Here is a 13498-nt window from a genome sequence, read left to right on the forward strand (position 1 = left end):
ACGACCGTCCCGCCGCAGTCTGCCACGCCGTCCAGCACCCGCCTCGTGTCGGAGACACCTCCCGACGCCGGAATGACCTCGCCACCGCACCGAACCGCCGTCCCGACGCCACCAAGGTCATTTCCGGCGCAACCCGCTTCGTCTCCGCCACACGACTCGCCACGGACGCCACCAGACTCGACGCCGACGCTTCGTGTCACCTTGTCGCCACCAACTGGCTTCGACGTCATCATGCCGTCGTCACCGCCACCCGAGTGCGCAGTCGCAAACAGGACGCTTTGCGACACGATGTCCAGGGCCATGACGCCGAGACGCCTGAGCGCCGCCCCGCCGCCTGGATTCGCTCCTCTGTACCCGCCTGGATTTGCTCCTCTGTGCCCGCCTAGCTTCGAGGCACAGACGGATGAACCTGACCGAAAGAGACGGACGCGCGCGACGCCGACGCTGACGCCGCCTACAGGCCCACCTGACGCGACGCCAGGAACGACCGAGACGCCACGACGCCCGATTCCGACGCCGATCGCCACAGTATCGGTACGCCGATCAAGTGCCTCGCCGCCCGAGACGCCACGCGCATGCCGCAAGTTGGCAACATTGAGACGCCGCACCTTCAAGTCACCGCAGCTACGGGGTCGTCGGAGCTCCCTGCATCCGCCTGACGCAATGCAGGTCGACGCCACGACACCTGAACGCCCGACCGTCCCACCACCGAACGTGACAGCCACCCGTGCACCTGCCACCCGTCTAACACTACGAGCCTCGAAACGCCCGCATGTCGCCGATGCTGAACCAGGCCGTGCCGAGCGCCGCCCGCGCTCGCTGCCCGCCTGTCACGAGCCGCCTGACCTTCATCGCCGCCGGCCCTGTCGCCCGGCACCCTGGCCACCACCGCGCCGCCTCGCGCTGCGAGAAACAACAGCCGCCGCAGCCGCAGCCGCAGCAGATTTGGAGCTCGGAGCAACGGGTGGGTCTCCACACCCAAGGTCAGTCAGCCAGCGTCCATTCTGCCCATGTGTATTGTCCGTCATGTAAACATTGTTCGCCGCCATCATGTAAACATTGCTCGCCCTTCCATCATGTCAACATTGCCACCTGCCCGCACAAACGTAAACATCAACATTGCCACGTGGGAGTGCGCGACGTAAACAGCACAGGCAACGCCCCCCAACCATCTGTCAAACGGCACTGTCATATCGGCCTACTTTCGGAGGGGGCAATTGACGACGTCCGGGCCTGCGGCCCCTTTGAGCCCGATACGACACCGCCTAACCACCATCCCTATTCAAACCTCCCGCTCGTGCGTGCGTGTGTGCGTGTGTGTCTAGCCCGGCAAGAGGGCGCTTAGAAGCAGTGCGGCGACCCCTAAAATTGCTACATTTAATATTAATTGTAAACCTTTTTGTTTGTCCTCATTCATCTTTGCCCCAGTGTTGTGCAGTTTACTTGTGTTTATTTAATTTAAATATGTTACTTGAAATAACCACAGACGTTGCCCGGGCGGACCCGAACAGGCACGGACTTGGACGAGAGTAGGAACGTTTTATATAAATTATCATTAATTAAGTAACTATTAACAAACTTTAAACTATCAGTAATTTTTATATATTTTTTAATGTTGATCTGTAATTTGCTTAACTTTCGCCGGGGCACGGAATCGTAGGATATAGTAACGGTAATTGTGTTGGCGCGAAGGGCGCCATGTTGCCACCTGCGAGCGATGAGCTCAGCCCAGTCCATCTTCATCACTGACCGAGAGCAGACGCGCCAGCACCCCGGGGACCTCAACCTTTGTTCATCACTGACCAAGTAATTTCTGTATCGTTAATTCTTTCTAAATCTCTTTCGTTCGTCATCCTCGGGGCAGCTCTCGGTCAGCGGACTGTTTAATTAATTAATTGTCTCAGTCGAGTTTTGATCCATCGTGTAATAAGTATACTTTGTAGCATGGCCACGTGTGTGGACCATGCCTTCACCTAAGTCGATTCGTGCCTCAGGCTTTTTAACCGTGTAACGTGTAACGGACGTGGAGAGAAACGTGTTAGTGAAATTAAATCTGGGAATGAATATAAATTGAGTATTTTATTTAATCACGTGGTGAGTGAGCCTACTTAGCCTAGGAGTGTGGCGTGCCCGACGCCTAGAGCGGGCCAGGTCTGGATAGGTAGGGTAGACAGGGCTGGTAACTCGTCCCCACTTGGGCCACGTAACACCCTGAGAGAGAGACTCCGCCGGGTCCACGTGCCCTTCCACGTGGTGGCGCCCATACTTAACATCTTAAAATCACCGGGAACGTGCGCTCAGCCCTCAATATAAAAAACCAAACCTTATATTTGCGAAAGTAAAAATATTTTTTTATAGTGTGGTAATAATATGTGAAACCCCATTTATTAAACCATACACCTCTAACACAATAATAATGTTGAATTATGTTATATATATATATATATATATATATATATATATATATATATATATATATATATATATATGACATTTTGTGCGAATGGAAATATGGAGTGTAAACAAAATATTGTCTACTTTCACATGTATTCATCATGCTCTTTAAAAATGGTTGACTTTCGAAGCAGAAGGCAGACACACAACAGATGCAGGAGCATAAGGCTCAGCAGTAGAGATGGAACCTCAACATCACGTACAATGTTCAAGCATTCAAAACGAAACAACTGCCCCACTCTACACCTGTGGTACAAACACACCACCGAGTGGGGCAACACACAAAACACATCCTGCTCGCGGCCAGTAAGTAACCTACACCAGGACAGTGACTGTTGACGCAAGAGCCCCAGAAGCTAACGACGACGACACTCACCTCCTTGCCTACGGTCGGCGTCCACGAGTCTGGCTCCTCGTCCTGCAGGCCCAGGAAAGGATCTGTGTCCAGGTCACCAGCAGTGACTGGTCCTGCAGTGATTCAGACACACACGTAAGTACTGAAGTAGTTCATTTCATTTTACATCTTTAGATTAGCAGGACACAACATCTCCTCAATGAGAAATCAGACCACCATTTAAGCGCACACATTGAAAAAAATTAATTAATTAAACAGTGAGCTATTTTCTTAGTTTAACCGTACTTTTTAGTGATCACTTCCTTGTTATTCTATTCAATGTTTTCTTTTATTTGTCAAATATATATATATTTAAAATCTGTGGTTAGATGTTCAACAAGGCGGTGTACACGCCTTTACTTTGCCACATGAAAAACTAATATGAATAAATTTATATAAATAGCAATTTAAATTTTCACTTGTTCAAAATATTAAATCTCAGAAAGTTCTTCGCTGATTGCTTTGAAATTTTGAGAACGTTGCATTCTAATACACCTGTGTTTTTGATTTACCTATGTCACATCTGTGACAGGTAAAAAGATAGATAAATATATAGACAGGTAAAAACATATATTTTTAATATTTTCATTGCTACAGTGTGAAAAATAGAGGAGAGAGATAGAGAGAGGTAAATATATAGTATGTAGATAGAGAGATACAGATATACATAGAAAGAGAGTGATAGGGAGAGATATAGAGATGCTTCGTATCAACAAAAAAAAATTGAGGCATTGTAATGCATGCAAAACACACACACACACACACACACACACACAATCACAACATTGGGCTCCCTTGTGTGAGTTCCAATAAGACCATCCATTTTTTTTTTTCACAATCAGATTAAAACTTCATATTTTAACACCAAACACTAATTAAAAAACAACCGGGAAAATGACATTCACTAATTAAAAAACAACCGGGAAAATGACATTGTCAATCAAAGCTAAACAAAATTGGAATCTTCAAAGAGTTAAGATCTTAAATACAAAACATTTTTGGGGATAAAATATATCAGTACATCAATTTTTTTTTTAAGAAATTAAATTTATGGTTTGCTAGATTTTTGTGTGTGTATTGCTATCTTAGTCTTTGTTACAGAATAAAACGGTTAAGTATATTTTTGGCTATTTATATGTGGAATCAGTTTACAAAATTTACACTCTACTTCTTAATTTATTCTGAATTAGTTTTTGCGAGGAATCTTCTTATAACATCAGGAAGTTATATAGTAGTAACAACAACAAAGCACAAAGAATCAATAAATAAATATCAAATGTATTTTGATTTATTGTAAAAATTTTGTTTAACATTTTCATCCCAATCTGTCGAGAAAAAGCGGGGGGGGGGGGGGGGGGGGGGGGGGGGGGGGAAATAAATAAACTAGTTGCGTTTCAAAAACCACATTTTTCAGGATGCGAATCACACATTTAGTTTCTGCACCCGCCACTTACATACAATATGACTTTCCCATAATTTAAATACTATGCTACAAACAAAATGACAAATATACAAAAATTTACATACTGTAACTTAACAATGCTTACCTTCAAACAGGAAGTCGAATAAAACATCTTCAGATGCACTGCAACGAAAATAACCAAAAATTATTTATGATATTTTTTTTTTTTAACTTTATTCACATGGTTTCAGAGAGTACGATTTTTTTTTGTATTATGACAACCAATCTTTATTTAAAATTGTTCTAATCTTGCTTCATTAAAAGTAAAGTCTTGAAAAATAAAAAAAAGTCAACTTTTTAAAAACATTTATATAACTTTTGTATTCTATAACAAAATATTGGAGAATTTTTCATAAAATACAGAACTCACTCTCTTTTAATAGTTACATTATAGCAAAAATTATGTTTTAAAATGTTATCAAAGTACTTAAATATGACACATTGTATTCAGGACTTGTAATTCTGCAGGTTAGCCACATCTTTGAAGTCACGCATACAGCAATTTTGTGGAGAACGTTTTATTAAAATAAAACTGTCTTTAAACAGTGGTTTAGGAAAAGGGGTTCCAGAAAAAAATCAAGTTGGGAGATGACATAACATGTAGCCTTGATATATATGAACGTATTTTATAATTATAAGTAGAAAGCTTGTGCCATGAGGCCAATTTGTGTACAAATTTCTTACTTTGATTGTGAATCAAGTAATTTTTAAGGGCAGAATTTGCATGTCCGCTTTACGTGAATTGGTTTGGCATTGTTTATTCAGTTGTAAAAGTACAGTCCTATGAACACTGTGTTGCTAAGAAAATTGTCATGCCCCAAACTAAAAACTTTCACGTGACATATTTTAGGAACTTTATTTTTCATCATCACTCACCTCCCAACTTTTCAGGTAAACATTATATATTTTTATATTATTATTTGGTGTTGATGTGAGCTGTGCAGCAAAGTTATACTCTATGGCCAAGAATCTTTACATGAGTATTTTAAATGATATATTTACATATACAGTAGAACCCCGATTATCCGTGTTAATGTTGTTTTACAGAACGACTGCCTTTAAAATTCTTTTCGAGATAAGATTTTTTTCATACCAGTGCATTGAGACTTGATTTCATGGTTTCGAAACGGTGTCTCTGTCTCGTATAATTCACGGTGTTTTTATTCCCCTTTATTTATATGAATTTTAAACGTTAATTATTTTATTTTATTTTTAGCTTGCTGAACGTGAACTTAGTGCAAAAACGGCCTATTATGACATAGGGTTGCAGATGGGTCGGAAATCTTATAACGAACGACCACCTCTCTGTAACGACCCTAATCTCGGGAACCGTGAGGGGTCATTATATCTATTCTCCGTTCACTCTTAGCTGAGTTTTGAAATAAACAAACACCGTCGTATCACTGCGCCGCGTCAGCAAGTGATAGGCTGAATTCATCTTGCGTGCCGAGCACTAGTTGCAACACTCACACTTCTGTGTCAGCCTGTGAAGCAAACTGACGGATTTTTTTCGCGATTTTTTATGATGTCGCGCACTGTTGTGTTACCGACATCAAACTCAGTCGCAAGTTTTGCAATCGTTTCTCCACTCTGAAATTTTTCTATAATTTTTGTTTTGCTGTCGATTGACAGTACCACTCGCTTTCTTTTCTGTTCATTTGATGACATGATGAAATGTTACGCTCAACACTTCCGCACAATACTACGGTATAATCTGTCGGAATGCAGATCAATGTTACAATACATAAAATTATCACCACCTGCACGCTTCAACAACGTACACTAATGGATTGTCTCCATGCGCCGGGTAATCGCTGTGGCACGGCGCCGTGCTGCGCGCGGGAGTGTACAGTCCGGTCATGCGGACATGGAATCGCGCACCAGTGTATAATCTATTCACGTAACACGTAACACAAAAATAGTATGTACATACGTATGTATGTACTAGTATTTTTTAAACTTTCTGTGTATATAAACATGACTGAGTCAAAGCACTTTGCCCAACATACATTTTGCAAAGTATTTTAACATTTACAAACATATTGAATCATTGGTTATATGTAACTAAAAAATTGGACTTGATGGACATAAATCGCGGTTAATCCGCGAATCGGACGATCGAGTCGCGGATAATCGGGGTTCTACTGTAATTATTTAAATGAATAATTATATTTTATACTTTTTTTTAAAGTATTTTAAGGTATAATAAGAACTTTGTAGTTTACCAAGGAAACAGCAAGTCAGTAATAAATGTACAAGTCTCATCCCTTTAACAAGACATCAAATATGTTTGCTTTAATTCAGACTTTCTTTGCCTTGTTAGCACTACCCCGCTTAAGGTCTTTTGTTGTGAATTTTGTTCTTTCACGTATTTATCTGCATTTAGATTCTCTGCTAGTTTATTTATTTGGCCCCGCACTTGGATCGTGGGCGGTGTTTGGGTCGGCATTTTTTCCTTCAGGAAATAAAATAAGTAAATATTTTTCTAACTTTTGCCCATTTGTAACTACTGTCCACAGAGTGTCGGGGACGTTACTGTTCATGCTCTTGAAGGAGCATGATTAGCCAGAGAAGCAGTTGCAATAAACTGTAAATATAAATAAAAAATAAATAATAGGCACTCTTACGGTGCGGGTTTAACCCACAAGGTTAAACTTTTATGACTGGAATAAAGCTGTATGAAGGTCCAGTGAACGAAGAATAAATGAATGACTTTGCATTTAATGTCTAACATCATCAATGCCATTATAGACAGATGGGTGGGGAATGGTGAAATGAAGTATCGTCAGAATACATTTGTGGGGAAAAAACGGGAACACTTTCAGAAAACTCTCAAGCTCAAGGCAATATCTGTCATGCTGCCAAATCATACATGCAAAAATCCAGGGTGGACACACTGAGGACTGTACCAGGATTGTTATTCCCAAATGTGATAAAGGATTTTAATCCATACTACAGTTTGAAGAAATGACTTCACAGAACAAATATTAATCTGTAAAGTGATTGAAAATTTACTTTACAGGGAAAATTACTATTGATAAGAGCATGAATACATATACATACCATGATTTGTTAACTTTATAAAGTTAAACTCCAAATACCAGCACTATTTTTTCAATTCATTGTACATCAATTAAAATAATAAAATACTTTTTTTTTTGCTTTTTAAATTTTTTTTATGTAACCCTATTCTCCATTATATACAATGAAGATGGGTTACACATCATATTTCAACATACTTAGCATGCAAATGTAGTTTTGATGAAAATATTTTTCAATTTATTTTTTATTAAGTAAGAAATCAGTGAATTTACTCATGTTCAATGATATCACTCTACTCTTAAAATTTATATTAACTCTGAGTGTCTAAGTAAAAAAAAACTTTTAATTGTGACTGATCATGTCTATTTCGTGACTTAAAGCCTGCTTCTAGCAGAAGTACATAGTGCTGCTTGGCATGGTCAGACAAAAGTGAACTTCAATAGTTACAACACTCCAGAGGTGCGAATCCGTAGCCGTAGGATTCGCAAGGGAAGCCTCGTGGATATTCGCAGGGGGATTTGGGGGAGGGGGGCAAGATTTTTGGGCGTAGGTTTTAAACATCTCAAGTATTCTCTGGATAGGGTGTGTACTGCCGATATTTTGGCCTACATGCATACAATAAGCAGAAAACTTTAAAATACACCAAAAGTTTTCCATAAAAACCTAGTTTTGATGTTAACTTTTATCAACCCTGTTTCAGTCACAAGTTTGCAAGCGCAAGCCAGGCCCCTCAGCGAGAAGATTCTTAATTCCACGGGGGCGGGGGTGGGTCTCACCCGGATCTACTCTCAGTAAAAATGAAGGACAGTAATGAAAACTGACTGAACTACGTCACACAGCCAAGAGCAACAACATGTAAGAATACTGTGTTCTCCTCACTGGACACTATAACTGTGAGGTTTGATTTCTAGATATTAGGTATTTGCAAGCATTCAAAAACTATTTTATATTCATGAAAAATTTCATATTCCATTCAACATTTCAAATGAAACAACATTTTTGATTATTTGTAACTAAGAGATACAGCAAGTGAAATTCATTCATAAAAAAATTAAATGAAAATAGTGTAATGTGTTTGAAGCCAAGAATTTATTCATTAATTTTGATATTTTTCTGTTAGTTAGTTTATACATGCATATTATATGTAAAAAATAATCTGTGATTATCATTAAAATTGATTAAAAATACACTATTTTTAGTTTTACAATCAGTTGGATCAAGAAAACCATTTTCCAACCTAAAACATTACTATTTTGAAGACAACGCATATCTTAGATTTTTTATTTTCTAGAATTCAACACCAATCCATTATGGTTCCATATATTTCTCTATTTTCCATTTTTATTTATTTTGCATCAATTTTTCTTGAACTCTTTTGGGAAAAAAGTTTCACTCTATGTTTAAATTTGATTCATTAAATATTCAAAATTTATGAATACTTTGATATTCAATTTGAATTTTAAAAAAGTCACAGTAGTCTAATAGGCATGTATTGTTTTTTTTGTCGTGTGAGGTTTTTATGTCTATTCTATTTTATTTTTTTTAAATTCTATTTAGGTTTAATGTCTCACTGACAGCACAGTCATTATAAACACACAACTCAAGGAAACTTAGAAAGAAACTGGCCACGGCCTATAGAAAGGAACCATACCAGCATTTGCCTGGAGTAACTCCAGGAAACCATGCATAACTGAAACCAGGTTGACTATTGGGATTTGAACCTGGGCCCTCTGGAACGAGAACACAATGTCTTATCAATGAGCCACCTTGCACCATCTGTGTTCTGTTATTTTGAAATGTTTGGCAATGAGGAACTTCCAGTTGAACTCTAATTTATTATAAGTGCACTCCGTTACTCATAAAGTTATACCCCCGGCGAGGTAGGCCTATGTGTAGACATTTGAGAGAAAAAATTCCCCGAGAAAAATATTAAGTTCTGAAAATTTTCTCAAAAAATTTAACCACACATTTTTCTGGAATATTGTCCATTTTTCCAATCCAACATAGATTTACATAATTTAAGATCGGCTGATGTACACACTTTCTATGCTGCAGTCTGTACACATGTAGTATTTAGTACTTGTCCTCTATATATTATATATATAAAACACACCTTTGAAATTAAAAAGTAGGTATAAAAGTGTAGATTATGCCCATATTCATAGTAGTACATGTTCCCTTTCTTTACCACTTTATGGCTCTCTTCTTTTGTTATTTGGTTACATTTGTAAAAAAAGGCTGATAAAATTTGAGTGTTTCTGTGAAATCTTAACTCAGGAAATTTTCTGGTTTTGTAGAAAATTTTCCCGTAAGTTACTGGAAATTTTCCCAACAATACTTATCCAGGAAAGTAACATCTCTACTTATGTGGGTTATCATGACGTGCTTCTTGGTTCTCCTCACTTGTTTCATCATTAATGAAGTGAGAAAACCTGCTACGTACTAATACTTACTTCGAGCCCTCATGATGGACACCATCACCTTCCTTTTCTTCGCTGATCATCTGACTGCAAATAACAACAAGTATATTGGCATCTCCTCTACACTTTGCAAAATGACAAACACCACTAATTATTTAACCTTGACAAACACACAGTTTCAATCTTATGCACCGTCAACAGTAAAATATAGAAATCATAATAAATAACATAACAGGCAGTATCAGACATGACTTACACAAGCCTGGGCAATAAATGTTGGCATAAAAAATTTAAATAAAAAAAAAAGTTTGACATTTCAGACAAATAACAAGTTCTTTACTATTCACTGGCAAATATATAAATTGGCACTATGACTTAGTACAGAATAAATATATATGGAAAGTAAATCCCATGTATCTGTACATTACGTAAAAATTGTTTACCAGTAAAATAAACGTATACAATAACTTTGCTTGGATATGTGACTAAAAATTAGTGTACAGTACAAAAGAGCAGTACTAAAACTAATCGCATTCATCATAACATTGGTCTAGTTTGAAAAGCATAAAAAATATAAACAGTGAAAGGTCTTTCATCCAACATTCTATGGTTAGGCACATTCTGTGATCTGACAAGAATCGAGCTGCTTGCATAACTGTGTTGCCAGCATTTTAGTTCGCTCTGAGGTTATCGTTACTGTTGGTTTTAATTTTAGTACAGTGTTTCCTGTTTTCTTGCGGGTTGCATTTTACATTTCCCATTTCACTAGTACATTTCCATAACGACTATTTGAAGAAGACCAATGCTCATCTGTAGTTTTATTCTTTCTATAGAATTTTTGACAGGTAAATGAGTGTCTTTAATCTCTGGTTTGGGTATCAATTCAGTTGAGGATTCGACACCACTTAAAACCAGTAAACTATGAAAAGCTACAGAGTTGAAGTAAATATATATTAGTAGAACTGACTTTGCTCGTGGTCATTACATATGACTCACCTGGTTAACATTTGCAGTGATGATGTAATGAGCGTTAGTGGGAAGCGTCGAATTGAAGTCAGTGATAGCTGTAACTTCGAAAGTAATAAACCAATTTGTGTGATTCAAACTTTAATTTGCTCATGAGTGAGCAATAAGTGGTGTTAGTTGAGTGGAATAACTATAAAGATAATAACTGTGGTTTTGAAGCTATTAATCACAAATGCCTATGTGAAAACAGGTTATGTTGGAGAAAAGAAAGAAAAAAAGTAAAATCACATAAGCAGAAGCAATTAAAAATGCAGAGAAGTATGCCAGTATAGAATGAGGCAAAAGGTAACTGAGAGATATGAGCTAGTGGGGCAAAATGCGCCCCCAAACGAGACGCGACATTTGCGCTCGAGCGAGTCTCAGCAGTCTAACTCGTGAGAAGCGACAGGGAATGCAGAACATAGTTTGGTAAGGGACGTGGATATGCTCTCTAATATAATAATTCTGATGTTGATATGGAGTCAGTTGAGCCAGTAGTTGTAAAAAAATGGGCAGAGTTTGTGGCGGTTGGGTGTCACAAATTTTCTGGCATGGCCGCCCGATTGTCAAGTAACCGTTCATCATATTCACGTAAAAAAAAATCATCAATTACGTTAAATTATTTTATTCACTTCATACATAACATTCCTGTTTAGCACGATGGAAACTCATGAAACAAACCCCTGTTGGCTGTAGTCCAAAATACAGCCTACCCAGAATTGTTTTATTACAAATTGTTAACACCTTTCACTGCAATTTGTAAAATGATTAATGGATTTCAAAATGGCACAAAAGTTATAAACTTAATGAGGAAAGAATCTCTACTGCAAATGCTGAGAAGGTGTACCGGCCCTTATGAAAGCACAAGCTGGAACAAAATCAGATGATAAAGACTGCTAGTCGCCATGCAATACAGTATAGCATATAATAAGCAGCAGAACATCAGCAGACACACATTGCACATTACGGTATACAAAGCACGTGAAAGCCATTTCAATAAGCCAGCCGCAATGCACAGTTACCTAATTTGTACCGATATCACTGCTGCTAGCATAGTGATAATCAAAACTGTGAAAACAAACACTTTAAATGACTTAGCATGTTGGTAATAGCACCACCTGAGCCTTAAAGTGGCCAATTAAACACTCCCATAACTTTCACACACAGGGACGGATCTAAGTGAGGTTTAAGAGGGGCAGGGGGAAGCCTGCCCCACATCGAATAAGAGGGGGCCACAGAAGGCCAAAAAAAATATTTGTAGACTTCAAAAGTGTGAAGTAAAGAGTAAAAAAAAATAAAAAAATAATCATTCAATACTTACAGATATTTTGATTTTATCATCGATAAATCATGTTTACACTAGAGATCTTTACTAGTCAATTCCTAGTGTGTTTAGATATCTTTACTAGTCAGTTTCTAGTGTGTTTGCACGGTATACAGAACAAATTAATTATACCTGGTATGTTTATTGCTCAATTTTGAGGGGGGGGGGGGGGGGGGGGGAGGGAAGTCTAAATTTAGGCCCCGAATGAAGATCCACTCCTTTATATCCCATTAGCATATGACAATAATTCTTTAATACTGAAAATTAACAAAATATTTTTTTTCAACAAAACTTCTAATGATTTGAATTACTTTGAAGATTTATGAGTAATAAGAGGAACTGATCAATTTCGAAAATAGATTTAAAAACAGTGTGGGGGAAAAAAAAGTGAAAATCTTAAGAATGCCATCTGCCTTTATGAACATTAGCTGCCAGACTGTGTGCATGGCTGTGTGTCAAAATGCCATTATTTAGGACCCCGCCTACCTGGGCACACATACAACATGCAGAATTTTACAAGAAACCTGTGATTTGAAAACTGCTCAATATATTCTAGTGGCATCTGTTTAGGAAAAGCACTTAGAAATACTCTGAGGGCAGTTGTTTCCAGATTTAATTTTTAAACTGTATTTTAAGGAGAGTGAAAATGTCAAACTCATGTTTTCAGAATAATGTTTAGACATTAAACTCCCAGTACAGATTATTGAAACTACTCAAGGGACTTGCATTACACCTGTAATTTCATTTCTCCACCATCTAATTTTACGGTTACCGCTCCAATTTCATAGTTGTCCCATACACGACGAGAAGACTGTGCACCAGTTCAGAGCCTTGCGCTAAGAACTCCAATGAGCGTAGCACTTAAAATCCCACCTAACACAGATACACTCCTACCTAGGTGGGCCCCTTAAAGCTGCTTAAGCGTTCTGAATAGCACCTGATAGCATGTACAAAACTTTCAGTGTCAGAATGCTAATATTACACATGTATTTTACTATTTTGGGTTTATATATATATATATATATTGGAGATTGAAAAATGGCAGAAACAGGAATTTTTCATTTATGTTGCCCCCCCCCCCCCCCCACATAAATATTTGAGGCTTGACCCAAACAACCGCATTTTATTCATTCTCGCATATCTTCAAGTCATCTACACAGGATGCTTAGAAGAACAGCCCACACCAGATTTTACCCAATCATCAGTTCTATAGAATCCAGATTAATGCATTAACATTCGTTTACATTGTTGCTTTAATAAAACCAAAGGATTAGTTGAAAACTAATGCAAAAATATTAAAAAAATACATAAAGTGATGGGTCAGATTCACTTTTTCCCAAACTCGAATTTCAAATTTGAATATTTGGAGATAACCTCCAATTTAGGGTTGGATCTCA

General features: G+C 38.3%; 1 protein-coding gene across 4 annotated transcripts in view; it reads right to left on the reverse strand.

Annotated features, from left to right (window-relative positions):
• The window catches only part of LOC134534411 (rho guanine nucleotide exchange factor 18), a 180689-nt gene that overhangs the window by 63429 nt on the left and 103762 nt on the right, over positions 1-13498 (reverse strand). For all 4 annotated transcript variants that reach the window (XM_063372885.1, XM_063372900.1, XM_063372879.1 and 1 more), the window contains 3 exons: positions 9806-9859; positions 4396-4433; positions 2831-2922 (listed from right to left, as the gene is read on the reverse strand). In XM_063372885.1, coding sequence (XP_063228955.1) covers positions 2831-2922; positions 4396-4433; positions 9806-9859 — 184 coding nt within the window. The remainder of the gene's footprint in view (positions 1-2830; positions 2923-4395; positions 4434-9805; positions 9860-13498) is intronic.

Source organism: Bacillus rossius, chromosome 1 (genome assembly GCF_032445375.1).
Source record: "Bacillus rossius redtenbacheri isolate Brsri chromosome 1, Brsri_v3, whole genome shotgun sequence".
NCBI lineage: Eukaryota > Metazoa > Arthropoda > Insecta > Phasmatodea > Bacillidae > Bacillus > Bacillus rossius.